At 47.5% G+C, this 18,162-nt stretch overlaps 1 protein-coding gene across 1 annotated transcript in view; it reads right to left on the reverse strand.

The window, feature by feature from the left end:
• The window catches only part of LOC144756141 (butyrophilin subfamily 1 member A1-like), a 249,173-nt gene that overhangs the window by 4,682 nt on the left and 226,329 nt on the right, over nucleotides 1-18,162 (reverse strand). Inside the window, exons 5-7 of the mRNA XM_078645707.1 lie at nucleotides 16,049-16,165; nucleotides 2,478-2,498; nucleotides 2,326-2,352 (exon numbers count right to left, since the gene is read on the reverse strand). Coding sequence (XP_078501833.1) covers nucleotides 2,326-2,352; nucleotides 2,478-2,498; nucleotides 16,049-16,165 — 165 coding nt within the window. The remainder of the gene's footprint in view (nucleotides 1-2,325; nucleotides 2,353-2,477; nucleotides 2,499-16,048; nucleotides 16,166-18,162) is intronic.

An 18,162-nucleotide genomic window follows, 5' to 3' on the forward strand; every position in this document is an offset into this window, starting at 1 on the left:
CATGTTGGCAATATCACGTTGGATGGAAAGTAACTTCCTCCAACTGAATGCCGGAAAGATGGAGGTTCTGCTCTTCGGAGATGCCCCCCTTCTCTGGTCATCTTTATGGTGGCCCCCAGAACAAGGCAAGCCCCCTACCCTGGCGACTACAGTCAAAAACCTCGGAGTGTACTTCGAACATTCCCTAACCATAAAGAAACATGTTACACACACAGTGGGCTCATGCTTCCACACCCTAGGCCTACTAAGGAAAGCTTTCCCTTATCTCCCCGACTCAATCAGAAAGACCCTAACCCAGACCCTGGTACTAAGCAAACTGGACTATTGCAATGCCCTTCTGATCGCTGCAAATGAGTCCTCACTAAACCGACTGCAAATGATACAGAACACTGCCGCCCACATGGTCCTAAACGCCCCCCAGATCAGCCTCCTCTCCCCTCCTCTGCCAACTACACTGGTTGCCCATATGACAACGTGTGAAATTTAAGATCTGCTGCCTCACACACAAAGGAATTTGGGGTAACAGACCACCCTATCTAGCAGAGAGACTCCACTACTACACCCCGCCCCGGACGCTATGCTCCAATCTCTCCTCATAATCCCTACGATAAAAAAGGCTAGAACTGGAGGTAAGTCTTTCTCTTACCAAGCCCCACTCATTTGGAACCCACTCCCTCTTGCTCTAAGACAGTGCCAGGACCACCGAAAGTTCATGAGAATCCTGAAAACCGCCATGTTCTAACCTTCCACGCCTCTGCTTCTGCTGCGTTTCCAAGCGCTGAGATACCCCTTCGGGGGTGATTCAAGCGCTATACAAGAATATAAATCAAATCAAATCAAATCATGGTCACTCTGCTTTATTGTAAATGAGCACAACTCATATCTCTACGCTTATTCAGCACTCCACTGCTCTCCACCTAGATTCACACCCTTGGAATGACCATACTTGCTTATATATGTCACTATTTTGTTATTCCTAAGGGGCTTCCGGAATTCTGCAGGAAGCGGAAGACCTGGCTCTTCAACTAAGACTTTGTAGGTGATCTACACACCTTCTCTAGCACCTTGATACCCCTTGGGTGATTACTTGCACTTTACAAATCCATATAACATACATAACATGCATTTGTCATGGGTAGCAGGTTTCATTTATACACCCTGTTTTTGTTTCATTGATTTTTCTGTTATTGAATATCTGTCCGGATAGTGGTTATTTTAAGTCTTAAAATATGTTTCTTATTTAACTGTGCCTCCTGTCTCCTACGCAAAATGGGTTTGTGCTTGGCCTGCTCCCCAAGGGTGAGATTGACCGATGCTCCCTTACAATGCCTCCTTGCCCAGCCAATAATGTCGGGACCATGGACCTTTCATCCTTGCCTTTTCTAACTTTACTTTACACTAAAACCCGGGCCAGAACATCAGAGGGTTGACAGTGAGTGAAATAATGCAGAGTAGACAGGAAGTGGGTTGGTGCAAGCAGAGTATTGATAGAGAAGGCAGGGTCAGCCGAGAACGCAGTCATGACTTACAGTTGTGCACATGCTGCCAGGACTAGTTGAGCTAAGAGAAGGGAAACGCTCAGGGTTGGCAAGGTGCAGGGCAGGTAGGCATCAATAAAGGGTAGTCATGGATACCGCGTGCTCTTTGTACCCCTGTCTCAGGCCCTGCTTCCACTAACGTGTCATGAAGGGGGTGGCAGAAACAGAAAGAAATCAGGGTTCTGCGGACCCTCCTTTCTTTTTGCAGCTACCACCCTTTGCTTAGCAGCAAACAGAAATAATAATCCACATTTGTAAAGCGCAAACATTCACCCGTAAGGGTCTCCAGGCGCTGGGGGCCGTCGGGAAGATTAAGCAAGCTATTGCCCAGAGTAACATGGTGCTGGGCTAATCTGCCACCGGTGCCGGCAATCGAACCGTGATTCCCCAGATTCCAGCGTCAGTCGCCCTGGCCGCGGCCCAGCACCTCTCCCCACAGAAGGCTCTTCATCGGGGCCGGAATGGGAACCAAATCCGGCCCCAGTAAAGTGCTCCCCCCCCCACACCCTCAACCTCCCCAGGGGTTGGGGGTGCCGCCGAGCTCTTTGCCAGGGCAGGTTTGCGGCCGATTTTGTTGCAGGGCCGGTTTTTTGGGTGAATCGATGTCCTCGGTGGGAAAGTGTTGGTTTAGCAGTTAGTTGTGGGAGCAAAGGGAGGAAGGAGAGTGCAGGATAGACAAAGGAAGTAGGGGACCAGAGAGACAGGGGGTGGGAGACAGTGATCGTTAGCGGGGCAGGGGATTATCGACAACGAAGTACTGACTCCTACGAGTAGGAGGGGGTGTTACCTGGCTTCATGGCAGCTCTTCTGAAATCTAAAAGAGAAAAAGAAGCGTCAGTGCTGCAAACTAAGATCAGGAAAATGCTGATACAATGCACAAAAATGAATATATATTACACTCCCATTCCCTACACACACACACACACACACACGACTCACCTACTTCTCTGGAGAGGAAAACTAGAAAAAAAGAAGAAAAACGGTTCAGATGGGCATGGTGCACTACAGGTGGCCAAACATCCCAGCCCCTCCACCCACTGCCTTTCTAGGACCCAGGGTGCCTCTCCTGCCGGTTTCCCCACATTCGTCTCCTTTCCCTTTCAGTCTCCTTTCTTTGCACATCTTCCTCAGCCTCCTATTGGTCCTGCATCGCACTATCCTCACTTATCAGCTTCCCTTTCACTCCGCTACCGAGGGGGGAGCGTGGAGAAACCGTAGTCTATTCAATTGAAAAGTCGCCATGGGATTGGCCACGGTGTTGAGTGTGGGTGGGATATGTTTTTGGACTGACGCGCAGGAAGCAACCAGCTTATTCCATTGGCCGCCCCTGAGCATCAAAGGATCTGTCTGGTCCTCTCCCTCACTCACCTTTGACACAGTTACTTATGACGTGGCTTGTTGGTGTCAGTATAGTATAGTGATAGTCACTGTGATATCACAACTAAAAAGAAAGGCTTGGGCCACTTTGATGGACAGTTGGGCATGGTTTTCTGTGTATTTTTTGTTTTTTTCCACTTGTGATGGGTTCGCAGGGGTGGGTGCTACTTTGGCCCTTAGAGTTGCTGCCAGCTAGAAGGAGAAACATAGGGCGTGTGGTGAGGTTGAGAGGATATACTCCAGAGCCAGCCTTAAGGTGGTGCAGCCGGTGCCATGGCACCGGGCGTCTATGCCCAGGGGGTGATGTATTTTGAAGTGTCTTAAGGGGTTAAAAGGCACCTGCTGCAGGTTTCCTTGCACGCCCAGAAAGTTTAAGGCAACAATGAAAACTCAAGACAACTCTGATGATTAATGTACTTGCTGAGGTGAGGTAAATTCTAGTCACGTTGCAATTCTGACTCTCCATAAAGTACGAGCAGAGGGTTAATGTGCCTGCTGCAGAGCGCATATACCATGCATATCAGAGTTGTATTTTATGTAGATAGCTGAGGGTGCTACTGCTTTTGTCATAGAGATCCTTTTGTTACGTGCAGTTCATAAGTTACCATCCTAATATAGCACACTGAGCTATGACCTGGCATCAAAGATCTGCATGAAAACTGCATGCATGATATGTGACTCCTACACACTGTAGTCCGAAATGCCTTATGTGACATTTCTAATAAATTGATTTACACAACACTTATATGATTCATTGTCTCTGTATAGTGTGCACCGGTGTGGGTGTGATTTAAAGTGCTCAGACACCATTGCGATGAGTGGTGCTATAAAAGGAATTAAATATATGCGTGAGATGGGCAATGGAGAGATGGGGGGCACAGATGGACGGTTGTAGTGAGGGAATCCGTTTAGAAGGAGGTCACTGAGGGTGCTCAACAAAGATTGTCGCACCAAGCGCCACCAGCACTAATGCCAAACGAAACAATTGATGGACGGAATGCTGGACAATGCAAACATTCACCCCCAGTCTCAGGGATCCAGGTTAAATCCATCATTCTTTAGCTCACCACACCACCCCAGTTTGGACCCAGCCATATGCAAATCAGTCTTGACCCTGTTCCTTGTGGGAACAGTCCAGCCCGAACTGTCAAGCCAGATCCTCCCTGGACCAGAAACAAGCATCTTGGGACCGGTTTCAGGGCATCACCCTTCATCAGTCAGGCTAGCTTGAATCCAGTGGTGTGGTGAGCACGGGACCCACGTCAGGGCATACCCTTCCCACTTAGGGCGACATATGCAAAAGAAACAATTGATGGACGGAATGCTGAACAATGCAAATATTCACCCCCAATCACAAGCATCTGGGTTAAATCCATCATTCTTTTGCTCACCACACTACCCCAGTTTGGACCCATCCATATGTAAATCAGTCTTGACCCTGTTGCTTGTGGTAACAGTCCAGCCCGAACTGCCAAGCCAGGTCCTTCCTGGACCGGAAACAGGCATCCTGGGACAGGTTTCAGGACATCACCCTTCAACAGCCAGGCTAGCTTGAATCCAGTGGTGTGGTGAGAACGGGACCTACATCTGGGCATACCCTTCCCACTTAGGGTAACATATGCAAAAGAAACAATTGATGGACGGAATGCTGAACAATGCAAACATTCACCCCCAGTCACAAGGATCTAGGTTAAATCCATCATTCTTTTACTCACCACACCATCCCAGTTTGGACACAGCCATATGCAAATCAGCCTTGACCCTGTTCCTTGTGGGAACAGTCCATCCCGAACTGCCTAGCCAGGTCCTCCCTGGACCGGAAACAAGCATCCTGGGACCAGTTTCAGGGCATCACCCTTCATCAGCCAGTCTAGCTTGAATCCAGTGGTGTGGTGAGCACGGGACACACGTGTGGGCATACCCTTCCCACATAGGGCGAAATATGCAAAAGAAACAATTGATGGAGGGAATGCTGGACAATGCAAACATTCACCCCCAGTCACAAGGATCTGGGTTAAATTCATCGTTCTTTTGCTCACCACTACCCCAGTTTGGACCCAGCCATATGCAAATCAGTCTTGACCCTGTTCCTTGTGGGAACCGTCCAGCCCGAACTGCCAAGCCAGGTCCTCCCTGGACGGGAAACAAGCATCCTGGGACCGGTTTCAGAGCATAACCCTTCATCAGCCAGGCTAGCTTGAATCCAGTGGTGTGGTGAGCACGGGACCCACGTCTGGGCATACCCTTCCCACTTAGGGCAACATATGCAAAAGAAACAATTGATGGACGGAATGCTGGACAATACAAACATTCACCCCCAGTCACAAGGATCTGGGTTAAATCCATCATTCTTTTGCCCACCACACCACCCCAGCACTAATGCCATCCCTGATATACTTAGAAGGATAGGCACTTAGACATGCAATAAGAAGTAGAAGAGCAAAGACAGGGCAGACGTACTCAGTAATAGAAGGGGGTCAACGACGGTTAGATCAGTAGCTTCCAGGTAAGTTGAACTTATGTCTCTGCGACTTGTTGGCAGTGGGAAGAAGCTCAGGGTGGAGGAAGGAGGATGCCTACAGGAGGGGATGAGTGATGTGTCTGTAGAGTGTCTGTAGAGGGTGGGACTGTTGGAGCAGTAAGCACAAAGGTTGCAGGAGGTTGTGTGACCTCAAAAGTAAAGAGGGGCTCTAGCAGTGCTAAGAGTGCCAGTAGCAAGGGACTGTAGAAATGGAAAGTGGACAGAGGGTGTAGAAATGGAAAGTTGACAGAGGATGTAGAAATGGAAAATGGACAGGAGTGAGAAGAAGGTTGGAAGGCTTAGAGAACAGAAAGAAGGAAGAGAAACAGGGAACAGGGCTGAAAAGGGGGCAGGTAAAGGAGCCCGTGGATAATTTTTTGTTGCGTCTGGTTCAAGACATGTGGGCCTTTGGTCAGTGGGCTCAACTGATTTCAGGGGAATCCAACCGTAAAGGGAAAGAAAGGTCAAGTAAAATTAATTATGGCAACGTGGGTGCCAGTGAAGTCAGGCGCGACTGAGTGGTACCGACCCAGAGAGGGGATACTGTCCTGTGTGGCCCACCGACTACAGAAACAAGGAAACAACAGATGGAGCTATTTGATGTCAGCTTAAGAAAGGGGCAGCAGCCACTTACAAACACGATGGGGAAAGAGTGATGAGAAAAATATGATGGAAGGATCAGGAAGTGGTCCTGGACCACAAAGATGAGAAACAGAAGGGGAACAGATGACGATTAGGAGTAATGGAGGGGGCGCACAGGGCAAAAAACTGGAAGTATGGCCAGGAGGGCATGGAAAGAAGAGCTGATGCAGTAGCGCAGCAAAACTTGAGAGGGGCCCCAGCAAACTACATGGATGGGGCCCCCCAAACCCAATCAGGAGATCTCAGACCAGGGGCCCGCCGCCCGTGCACAGTGCTGGAGGGGGTCCACTTCACCACAAGGGCTGCGTGGGCTAATGTCACACCACGGAGCCGAAGGGGTTGTCAGGTGGCCACTGTGGACAGTAATAGGGACCATGAGCAGGGGACATGTGCCTCACAGAGCAAGAGTGTTTGGTGTTTTACAGAAGGGAAAAGAGAAACTAGAGCCTGCACGAAGTCCAGCACTACTAATGGCCAACCAACCAAAGGTATTGCAACATCCTCCCATGGAAAATAATAGAGGAAATGACTTACTACAAAAGTGTAAGCTACTTCAAAAGAACAGTTTGTGAATAACACTTTGTAGTATGGTTTGTAGTACTACTGTAATATTACAAAAACTACTACAAAGGACAGGTTTTGAAACAGGCCGACAATATGCATAGTGGAGTTGGTACCCATTTTTTATTTATTCCACAATTAGGAGCATGCAAAAAAGGACCCAATGAAGAGAAGTGGCAGTAAGTCCAAGTACTAGTAGCAACATAAAATTTGGCAATAGAAATTCTGATTTATGCTTTTGTTTAATGCAAATGTTACCCACAGTGGTGGGTCACATTTTCAACTATATAAACATTAACAGGAAGCCTCACAATAATTTTGCCAATTAGATGAGCTTAGGAGTAAGGAGGATGAAGATCAGTATGCGGTCTCAGGGAACTGGATAAGTATAGGAGAGCGTGCATATCGCAAAGGCACTCCCCTTACCTTCAAAATCCTTTATGTGGGGCCTCACCCACACAGAAGTGGAGGGGGGTTGGCAAGAAGAGATGGGCAGACAGGGAGTGCAGTATGGGCCGACAATAAGAGCGTCTACAAAAGGGCTTCAAACTAGTTTTTGGCACGAGTGATTAAAATGTCAGCACATTACAGCGTGAGAGGCCAGGTAGACAAGGGGATATATGTAAAGGCTAATACTCCACTTAAATTGGTGGTTTGGAACTTTTTCCTGTGTGTTTTTTTTACCTAGACCAAGAGGCAGCATTACAGGAGGATTTTAAACATGGCTGTAGGTTACATGGGGCAGTGGGCAGATGGGCAGATCATTTGAAGTTGCCTGAAATAGTAAAAAAAAAAAGTGCAGGAATATGTCGATGACATTGTAAGCACTTTAGTAGAACAGCAGGTGGAGGACCTCAAAGGGCTACTAACCTCTGGATGTGGTCCCCATTAAAGACACAGAAGAGATTAACATCATTCCTCATTTGTGCTGGCCAGAAGGGCACTTAGTGAATGACTTCACTGCAGTAAGTTTAGATGATTCAGTGCAGGTTGTGAGGAAATCTGGGAGGGGTTCAGACATGATCAAATGCAAAACTAAATCTGCCTTTTTTGCTGCTGATTGACCCACATGATTTTCAGATGCCAAGGATGCATTTTTAAAGTTACACCTATGTTGACAAGGCACTGATGATGGAGTGGTAGTCTTCATGCAGGGTTTTTGAACAGCATAGATTATTTTTGCAGCAGGTTTGTTTCAGTTTCAAGTTCGGATATTAGATCATGGAGGGGGGGAGTGCCAGCATCACCATCATTGGCACGGAAATAAATTCAGTCAATATAGAAGCATAACTTTTTCTAATGTAAAGCTACTCTTAGACTTTCCAAGGAAGTAGTGTGGTTAATAAATTGGAGCTGAAGAAGGTGCAAAATGGGTTGGAACACTTGGATTTTGCTTGAAGGTCTGAGTGGGAAGTCTAATCAAATAGAGGAGGGACTAGGAGCTAGTTTGGGTCCAGTACCCGGGCTCCTTTTTTTTTTTTTATTGGCTTTGATGAAAGAATGCTATTAGATATTTTTTTCTGGGTTTTATTTTTGCTGATCTTATGCTGAGCATTGAATTGCTTCTTTCTGTTTGTTTTATCAATTTGGTTGCCTATTTTAGTGATTTCCCCCCATCCATTTAATCCCCCCACCCCCCTCGCTTTCTCCTCCCGCCGCCCCCCTCCCCATCCCCCAATGTAAGGCGCATAGACTCTTTTAGAGTCCGGTTTGGGATTTTGCCTGGTTCTTACGGAACCAAGTTTGTGGGCACCCTAGTAATCGGTCGCTCCAAGCGGTTGAGAAGCCCCAACCTATGTCCCTGCCTGTGGAAGTGAAGTACTTTTTTTTATTTTTTTTGGTACCCCCCTTTTCATTTTGTGTAATGTTGTGTAGGGATGTCGGAATGCTGTCTTACTTATATGCACCAAATCAATCTCCCTATCACTTCGCTTCCTGTGCCTTTCATTCACATTAATTACCAGTTGCATATTATCTCATTTTAGATATTTTCTACTTATGCTTCTTGTCATTGTTTCAATTAGATACATTATTTTTTATTCCTGTTTTTGTCTGAGTTTGTGAGTTCGCTTAAGTATGCTTCTGCTTGTATCTCGCTAGTAAAGCTTCTTGTGGTGCCGTTGATGATGATCTTTAATCGTGCCGGATTCTGCAAGTAGACGGTGGCTCCAATTTTTTCAAAGGGTGTGAATAACTGTCTCAACCTCCACCTTCTTTCAACTGTTGCATGGGCGAAGTCTGGTCTACAGAAGAACGTGAAGCCTTTATATTCTTTTTTATTTGCTGGGCAAGTAAGGTCGAAGATCGCTTCACGTAATAGAAAATTGCCAAAATTTATGAGCATTGCCCATGGGTACTGTGTATTTGTCTGTGGACATTTTGAGAGGGTCAGAGGAAACGGTGGGCCCGTTGTATTTCTTTGGCAAGATCCCAGGTATGCAGCTCAGGGAATGTTTCTTTCAATAATGATATTATGTAACCCCTTGAATCATTCCCCTCTGCATTTTCGGGGATCCCAAGGAAACGTAAGTTGTTGCGCCTTGCGCGATTTTCACGGTCTTCCACCTTGATCATTAAGTCTCTGACTATCCCCTCCTGCTCTTTCCCTTGTGTTTGTAGAGTGGACACATCTTTTTCAAGATTTTCCGTACGTATTTCAACAGAGGTCATTCTTTCTGAAATCTCGAGACACGTCGCCTCTACTTTTTGCACCGCCCCTTTTAGCTTCTGAATGGCGATGTGGTTTTTCCTGTTATCATGCCCGGGCTCCTGATGCTAATCATGAAACCAAATGGCGGGGTAACTGTTCCAAAAGTGGGGCGCTAAAGTCACCCACTCACCAGAAGTAGGGGGAAAAAATGGTGAAAGGAGGTACCTAGGTTTAGAACCCACTAGTAAGAGGCAAGCGCATGTCTTGTCTCTTGTTGCCCTCACACACACCGAAGAATGTCATGCTTCATCATCAAGCCTTTGCACCTCGTCAGGCCGGCGCTGCAATGCCCTACGGGTCCGAAGGGTCACTTTAGCGGAGATCTTTTATAGAACAGCCATCTGATGCGTGCGGGTGTGTGTGGTGAGGAGGAGTCCTATGTGAAGGGTGAATGAGTGTGTAAAAAGTTAAAACTGGCTAAGGGATACCAGGAGTCGATATATTTATTGTGAGGGTACCCTTGTCAGAGTAAAAGACCCCAAAGGTCGTGAGTTATTCCAACAGGAGTAATGTGCCCAAGTAACTAAAAGGTCAACATGTTACGGGCCTCTTTGGTCACAACGATCCATGGTGCTTCATCAGAACCAAACAAGCTGTGGTGTGGTGGCGGTGCAAGTGAGTGAAGGGGTTGAAAGAATCTTGCTGAATCAGGGCGGGCCAAGTGTGTGAAACACTACAGCAAGGCTGCAACTAAATAGTTGAACCGCTCCTGAAGGAACCTAAAATCATGAGGAGAGTTGCTCCATGGGCTAGCGCGTAAGGTACACCGTTCCTAAACGGGAGTTTCCGCTGGTGTGCTGGCTCTCAGCACCTACCCGTCCTTACACCTGCCCGCATTGTGGGAAGGCTGACATAGATTTTCAAGTCCGGTAGTTCTTCCACACCATTGATTTCGCTTGAAAGTGGTGGTAAAGACAGATCTGAGGGTGTGGCCCTTCTCTTAGAAGAAGACCTAATGATGTGGACCCTGAGATGAGCCAAAATGGATGGTGCAAATTTTGTGAGACGTGATATGTCCTGAGCATCTTGTGGGCTAGATTGGCCAGGAAGGTAGTGTACATGGAAGCGGCGAGAGAGCTAGTTGTCAGAGGGGCCTAGGGCAGCATTTTGTGGTCCTTTTCGTAGGTGTTGCTACTGGTGCTGTGAAGTTAGAGCTTGGTGAACATTGACAAAGAGGCAGTGGCGGCTCCTCCGCTGAGGCAGAGCACCCCCCCACTGCTTTTCAACAATGGAAAAAAGGAAAAAAAATGGTAAGAACACGTCGTTATCATTTTACTTTTCCTTACTGAGATAATTTTGCGGGGTGGGCTATGCTGTCTCACAGCCACCAGGGGGAGGAGTGGTTCATGCATTTAAGTACGCATGGCGGTTTGTCAGGCCGTCTTGGGCAGGCCAAACAGTCATGCGCACTTAGCATGTTCTCCACCGGGCTGTGATGCCCAGCCTGGGTGCAGAACATGCCCATGCGCCCAGTCCCCATCTGAGCGCCGAACCACGGTGCTCAGACCAATCACGACGCTGCCATCATGGTGACAGCAGCGTCGTAATTAGCTATGGGGAGCCTAGGTGCTTCCCGCTTCTGGAGGCAGACAACACCGGAGGAGAGATGGAGGGACAGCGGTCCTGCAGAGGAGGTAAGTGGGTTTTTTCTTTTTTTCTTTCACCTCCCTCCAAACCACCCACCCCCATTCTGTACCAGCCGCTGCTGCAATGAGGCAACAGGTTTATTATTTAACAGGCAGGCAGCAAGATGTAAGAAGAAGCAGAGATTGTTGAGGGTATTTGTGCATGGTTGCATGATCCTGTATATTATTTTTTAGACAAAAGACATTCCTGATGTGGATAATGCATCGCTGAAGCTTTGTCTCATTCACATTCGTACTTTTTTTCTGGGCTGGAACCAAAGGCGGAGGTTTCGAAGACAAGGATGTTGCAGGAACTTTAGGGGCTAGAAGAGTGATGGTATTAGAGGTGATCAAGCGTCTGTTATAGCGGTAAAATAGAAGGCTTGCAGAAAAGCATGGCAAGGATGGCGGGTGTATTGCCTTTGTCCGCACCCCCTTCTCGCACACCCCAATGCAATTCAGATTGTATGCTGGGACTGAACAATAAGACGATGCACATGTGACTCTGCGACTACTCGTCTAACACAGGTGAAGAAGCAAGGAGAGAAATGAAGGTCAGGCAGGACAGTGGGTTTAGACTTGAAGAGACCTCAGGTAGTGTGCTGGGGTATAGGTGGGATGTGGTGTGGTCAATTAAGGCTCACACTTACTGAACTGTAGAACGGTAGGGACTGCGCAGATGTAGATGATTCTCCCCCCTCGAACACCCTTAACGACTGGAACCCAATCTCCACTGAGGACACCATCCGCCTGATGAACTCCATCCACTCAGGATCCCCCACAGACCCATGTCCTCACCACATCTTCAACAAAGCAGACTCCGCCATAGCACCGCACCTCCGAGACGTCATCAACTGCTCCTTCAACTCCGCCACCTTCCCGGAAAGCTGGAAACACGCTGAACTCACCGCCCTTCTGAAAAAACCCACAGCGGACCCCACCGAACTCAAAAATTACCGCCCCATCTCGCTCCTTCCTTTCCCGGCCAAAGTCATCGAGAAAGCTGTCAACAACCAGCTCGCCGCCTTCCTCGAAGCCAACAAATCCCTCGACTCCTCACAGTCCGGCTTCCGAGCAAAACACAGCACTGAGACCGCCCTCATCGCAGCAACAGACGACATTCGAACTCTACTGGACAATGGAGACACAGTCGCCCTCATCCTCCTCGACCTCTCTGCAGCCTTCGACACAGTCTGCCACAGAACCCTTTTACAACGCCTCAGAAACATCGGAATACAAGGAAAAGCACTTGAATGGATCACCTCGTTCCTCACCGGAAGAACCCAGAGAGTCCGCCTTCCACCATTCAAGTCCGAAGCCACTGAAGTCATCTGTGGCGTTCCACAAGGATCCTCACTCAGTCCCACCCTCTTCAACGTATACATGAGCCCCCTCGCGGCCATCGCCCGCCAACACAACCTCAACATCATCTCTTACGCGGATGACACGCAACTGATCCTTTCTCTCACCAATGACCCCAGCACCGCCAAAACTAACCTACACGAAGGAATGAAAGAAGTTGCCGAATGGATGAAACACAGCCGTCTGAAACTGAACTCAGATAAAACAGAAGTCCTCATCTTAGGCACATCCCCCTCTGCATGGGACGACTCTTGGTGGCCGGAAGCCCTTGGAAAAGCACCCATCCCGACAGACCACGCACGGAACCTAGGCGTTATCCTGGACTCTTCACTTTCAATGAACAGACAAGTCAACGCCGTCTCCTCATCCTGCTTCAACATTCTTCGCATGCTCAAAAAAACATTTCGCTGGATCCCCACCGAAACCAGAAAAACAGTCACCCATGCTATGGTCACGAGCCCATGGTAGTCTTGTTGATGCGAGGTACAGTGGCGAGGGCTTGGCTGGAAGAACGTAGTTGGCGGGAGGGGGTGTAGAAGGACAGTCGTGAGTTGAGGCATTCTGGTCCGATGTCGTAGAGTGATTTGTGTGCGTGGGTTAGCAGTCGGAAAGTGATCCTCTTATTGACGGGTAGCCAGTGGAGGTCTTTCAGGTGATCAGAGATGTGTTCGTTACGCGGGATGTCTAATATGATCCTGGCTGAGGCGTTTTGGATTCGTTGGAGTTTCTTCTGGAGTTTAGTCGGCCACGAGCCGACTGGACTACGGAAACACCCTCTACGCAGGTACCACCGCTAAACTCCAGAAGAAACTCCAACGAATCCAAAACGCCTCAGCCAGGATCATATTAGACATCCCGCGTAACTAACACATCTCTGATCACCTGAAAGACCTCCACTGGCTACCCGTCAATAAGAGGATCACTTTCCGACTGCTAACCCACGCACACAAATCACTCTACGACATCGGACCAGAATGCCTCAACTCACGACTGTCCTTCTACACCCCCTCCCGCCAACTACGTTCTTCCAGCCAAGCCCTCGCCACTGTACCTCGCATCAACAAGACTACCATGGGAGGCAGATCCTTCTCATACCTGGCAGCTAAAACATGGAACTCACTCCCCACTTACCTTCGCCTTACCCAGAACCACCTAGCATTCAGAAAGCAACTAAAAACGTGGATATTTGACAAGTAATCCTCCTCCCCTCCCTAAGCGCCTTGAGACCCTCTGGGTATGTAGTGCGCTATATAAATTCTTTGACTTGACTTGACTTGACATGTACTTTTAGTGCATTTGGATGAGAGTACCTTAGTTGCATTGTAGTGCATCTTTGTTAAAAGAGAGGGTAGAGCTAGTGCCTAGATGTACTTCGATAGGAGCACTAAAGCCATCAGGATCTGATAATGCTATAAGATGAGTAAAAAAAAGAGATGTAGGATTTGTCAATTGAAGGGATGGAGAGGATTGGCCATGGTTAGATTCAGTTTGAGGACTATGAGCCTTTTAGGATAATGAGGTCAATCTATGGCTTCTGTTTAGTGAACACTAAATGTATGGCGAGATTCGTAGGGTGAGAATTGTGGGCAGGGGTGTAGCTTCTATACTAAGATTGGGGAGTGAGCTTCGGATTTTTCAACAATCATGCTGGCATAAAATGTTAAAATACATTATAAGACAAGCAGAGCGCATGAGAAGGGCTTAAGGGGCAGTGGAAAGGCAGAGGAATGCGGCTCGGTAGAAGTACTAAGTGACAGAAACACAATATTTTGTAAAATGACCAACATTTTGAGTACTTTCAAAACTGAGTTGAGAGAGAGTATGTGTTTTTGTCAGTGCTTGCATGCAAAAACCCCAGGTGAAATCTGACAGACACTTTACCATACCGACCTGAAAGCACTTGTACCCAACTGTTCATCAGAAAATACAATTATTAGGGGGATTTAAGACACCCTCTAACCCCCCACTCCCACCGAAGCTACTTCTCTAATTGGGGGATTAAGTGCAGGTTAGAGGTTGGAAAGAGGGCTATGTAGGCTAAATTGAGGGTAAGAGCAGGGCTTTAAGTGGTCTGGGTCCTCCCGGTGCTGAGCACCGGCAATTTTTAAGGAGACCTCAAAACGGGTCCCTATCGAGCTTTGTTTTGTGCCCTGGCACACGCAGTCCATTTTTTTCCAGACTGCAGGCACATCGACGTGCGCGTGCTCGCACTGTTCACTTCTCACAAGTGGAGAAGTTACGTCATGACGTAATGCCAGGTGAGCGTTGTAGGGGAAGGGAAATCCTTTAAAGAGTCATTTTCCCTCTGATTTTCCCTTCTCTTTATGAAACTCAGGAGCAGCAACATCATCGTGGTGTCACCAGGGTTTTAGGTGGAAGCATTTTCAATATTATATACAAGCCATAGTTACTGCTTATTTATCTTATGCAACTAACAACCATTGACAAAGCCAATAGTCCTGACTTCTTGTAGGCATGACGTTACTTGTTGTATCATATATCTGGATGAAATGACAGAACCAGCAAAGCACCAGTCGGGCGGCTAAGCACAGATTTTAAGTGTAAGTGTTTTTAAGCCACGCCTTTAATTACATTGGCCACGCCCCTTTGAGAGACTCCCAGTTTTTTCATCCCCCTTAGAGCCTTGGGTAAGAGGCAAGATAGGGGTGTTGCCATCACTTGTAAGAACACAAAATAGCTGCCATGATGCGTCACCCAGATTTTGTCAACCACTGTCATTTTACCTTTGGATTTATCTTTGGGGTTTGGGGTGGACTGTTCAATGAGGAGCAGGGTCAGTGCTGATTTTCATAAGCCGGGCTTCTCTCAAGATTGGCACAGTGGGCAAGAAACAATGGGTTGCAGACAGTGCTACCAAGAGTGATTGCCAGTGGTTTAATCTATTATCAAGCATTTCTCCCATCACTTTTTGTGTGTTTGATTTACCTGTGGAACTGTCAGCCTCCCACAGAGGGACCTTAAACTTAGCTACAGTGACAAGCCAGCCCGAGTCCAATGGCCAAGAGTGATGGGATGTACCGCAAAGCAAATAGAGATTGTAGGCACCTCAACCGGGGAGGCAGAGAGGAGGTATAACCGATGGCGATCCTTCCTAACGGCTAGCGCTATCTGACACGCTGCAGATACATTGGGAGCTGTTTAGTACCACAGCCCCCTCTGCTGGTCGCATAGTGGAACTCAGAGCCTAGCCAGGGGCAGAAGGATACCAGAGGGCCCTACTCAGCAAACCATCATCATACTGAGGTTGTTTAACGTGGGCATCCTCTCAACCATCAACCCCTTCCTCTTCCTCTGACCTTCCCTCTCTCCCTCACCATAATCACCTCTGCCCTCTTCTCGCCCTTCCACATCTCCTCTCCCTCTCTCTTCAACATCCTCTCTCCCCTTTCCCTGTTTTTTTCCTTATCCTCTCTCCCCTCCTCATTTCCTTCCACATCTTCTTTCCGGTCCTCTCTTCCTCCAGTCCTGCCCCATTTCCTCTGCACCATCCCTCCACTAACCCATCCCCATCTTTTCACCCCTCTTCTTTGCCTTCTTGTGCTCTCTCCGTTTCCAATCCTTTCTGTCCTTATCTCATTCTTCCCCGTTACCCATCCCTTATCCACGTCCTCAACCCTTTCTCCCCCATACTCTCTCTTCCTCCCTAAATACCCTTCTCTCCCATCACACCCCCTTCCATGCCCTCGCATACCTTTCTGTTTGTGCTCTTTAAAGATGAAACACACCAGCAGGGGGGAAAAGGCCGACAAAGTCGCCAAAATAATTGCGAGCCCCAAGGCCGAGGGGGAGATTTTTCTGAAGAAAGGCTCTGCATATAGAATAAAAGCACAAACATTGATGTGAATCCTAGCAGTATACAAGCTCAGACATGGAGGTAAATCTCTGCAGTACAAGCGTACATGGAGGCAAAGCATAGGAACTGCATAAGGTTGAAGAGCACATACATAGAGGTGAATCATAGAAGTATAAGAGCACAGTAATAGAGGTGTATCCTGGCAGTTTAAGATCACATACATGGAGGTGAAACATAGAGCACAGACATGGAGGTGAATCCTAGCAGTATAATTTTATATTGCCTAAGTTAGGCCTATGTAGAAAAGAAGCCTTTTGCCTACATTGTCCTGACTTTCCATAATTATGTTTCCAGTGGTGACCTTTTACCTAGTTACAGTCATACCAAATGTCAATTAGTTTCTCCAAAACTGGCTTCATTTATTATGCATGAGGGTTCTTACAATCATTTCTTAACCCCTTCCATGCGGCAGCGATTCTGCGCCTGTGCAGCAGAATCGCAAGTGGGCGGGTTTATGACAGCCCCCAGCCGTCATCAACACACGAGCACCGTAGTGCATGACGGCTGGGGGCCGTCATCAGCATGGAAGAGGTTAATCTCTTGCACATGACGGACATAACAGAATTAACATACACAGTACAAAAGTCATTGCTATCTTCCTCCACGAGCGGCAGGGCTATTTTGCATAATTGCAATTATTGATTTAGGTAGAACTGGCTAGTTTGCATAATCACAATTATAACATCATCAATATAGGTAGAACTCTCAAGGTTACCTTCAATAGGTAGCTTGCAGAAGAACCTCTGCTAATACCGAGGGTCCTGCATGCTGAGGCTTCACCACGCAGCGGTCTAACATCTCCGTGAGGAGTGTCCAACTTGAGACCAAGACGGGGTCCTCCATTCTCTCCTATCCCATCAAGTAATGGCCTGGGGTCTTTCCCAAGGGATTCTTGGCTTTACACCTATATACATATTAAGTACACTTAGGTAGGGTCCGCATCGTAGGAGTACCCTTGATTACTGCATTGTCTATATGCCTGTATATATTCACTGTGTTGCACCATGGTAGAACTCTACATACTATTTACAATTTTGGTGCTTGTAATCATTTTCATTTGCTGCTGTCTCCTGATTGTTGCAGCACATATAGTTTGTACTAGAATGGAGCTGGTTCAATAAATACTTAGTGAAAACGCCCCACAGTGTATTTCTCTCTGAGAGAAAGTGAGCACCAGTGACTAAGCGAAAAGTACTGTACTGTTTCTGCGATCCCTGAGGGGTCAGGGTTGTCATGTTCAGTGAGGTTAAAAAGATCAAAGTTCACAATGGTCAGATCAAGGTTGTCCTCGGGTACTAATAAAAGAGCTTCAAATGGTATCAAGTCTTTTTCTTGTTAAGTCAAAGAACTTCACGACCTGGCAGTTGAATTTTGTGTCGCTAAAGTTGAAGCATAGTCTGACTGCCTGCCGGCAGGTCCGAACTGCATATGACTTGAAGGATGGAAGCAATAAGTTGCACCTCCAGTCCCTCAGTTTAGGGCATATACAGATCACGTGAACAATATCCTCTTTGCCAGATTTGCACAAGCGACACTGTTGCGAGGCCGGTGTTCTCTCCCAAGGTGGCAGGTGCGGCAGTATCGGGATTACGCCCAGGCGTAGTTTTAGGAATTTTTCTTTGACTTGAATTTTCATCCCAATGTTGAGATATGGTTGTGGCTGTATTTTGCCATAATCCCCCAGTGTTGCCCATCCGTGCGCTCTGTTTGCTAGGTCTTTCTTATCTTCGATCACTGAAATGATGCGTGCTGATTTTTTAGCCAGTTTTTTGAAGGACTGGAGATCTATAGACGTTTCCCATGTAGCGGACAAACCTAGGACTTCAATTGATTCAAAGAGGTAGGCTCTAGGTAGCGAGGAGCGGTGCCGTAGTAACTCTTCCCATACGTTGGCATTTAGGGAGTCGGCCTCTGTGTTACGGATCTTACGCCAGTTTGCTACGTAGGCACTC

This window comes from Lissotriton helveticus, chromosome 5_1, assembly GCF_964261635.1.
Source record: "Lissotriton helveticus chromosome 5_1, aLisHel1.1, whole genome shotgun sequence".
In the NCBI taxonomy this organism is placed as follows: domain Eukaryota; kingdom Metazoa; phylum Chordata; class Amphibia; order Caudata; family Salamandridae; genus Lissotriton; species Lissotriton helveticus.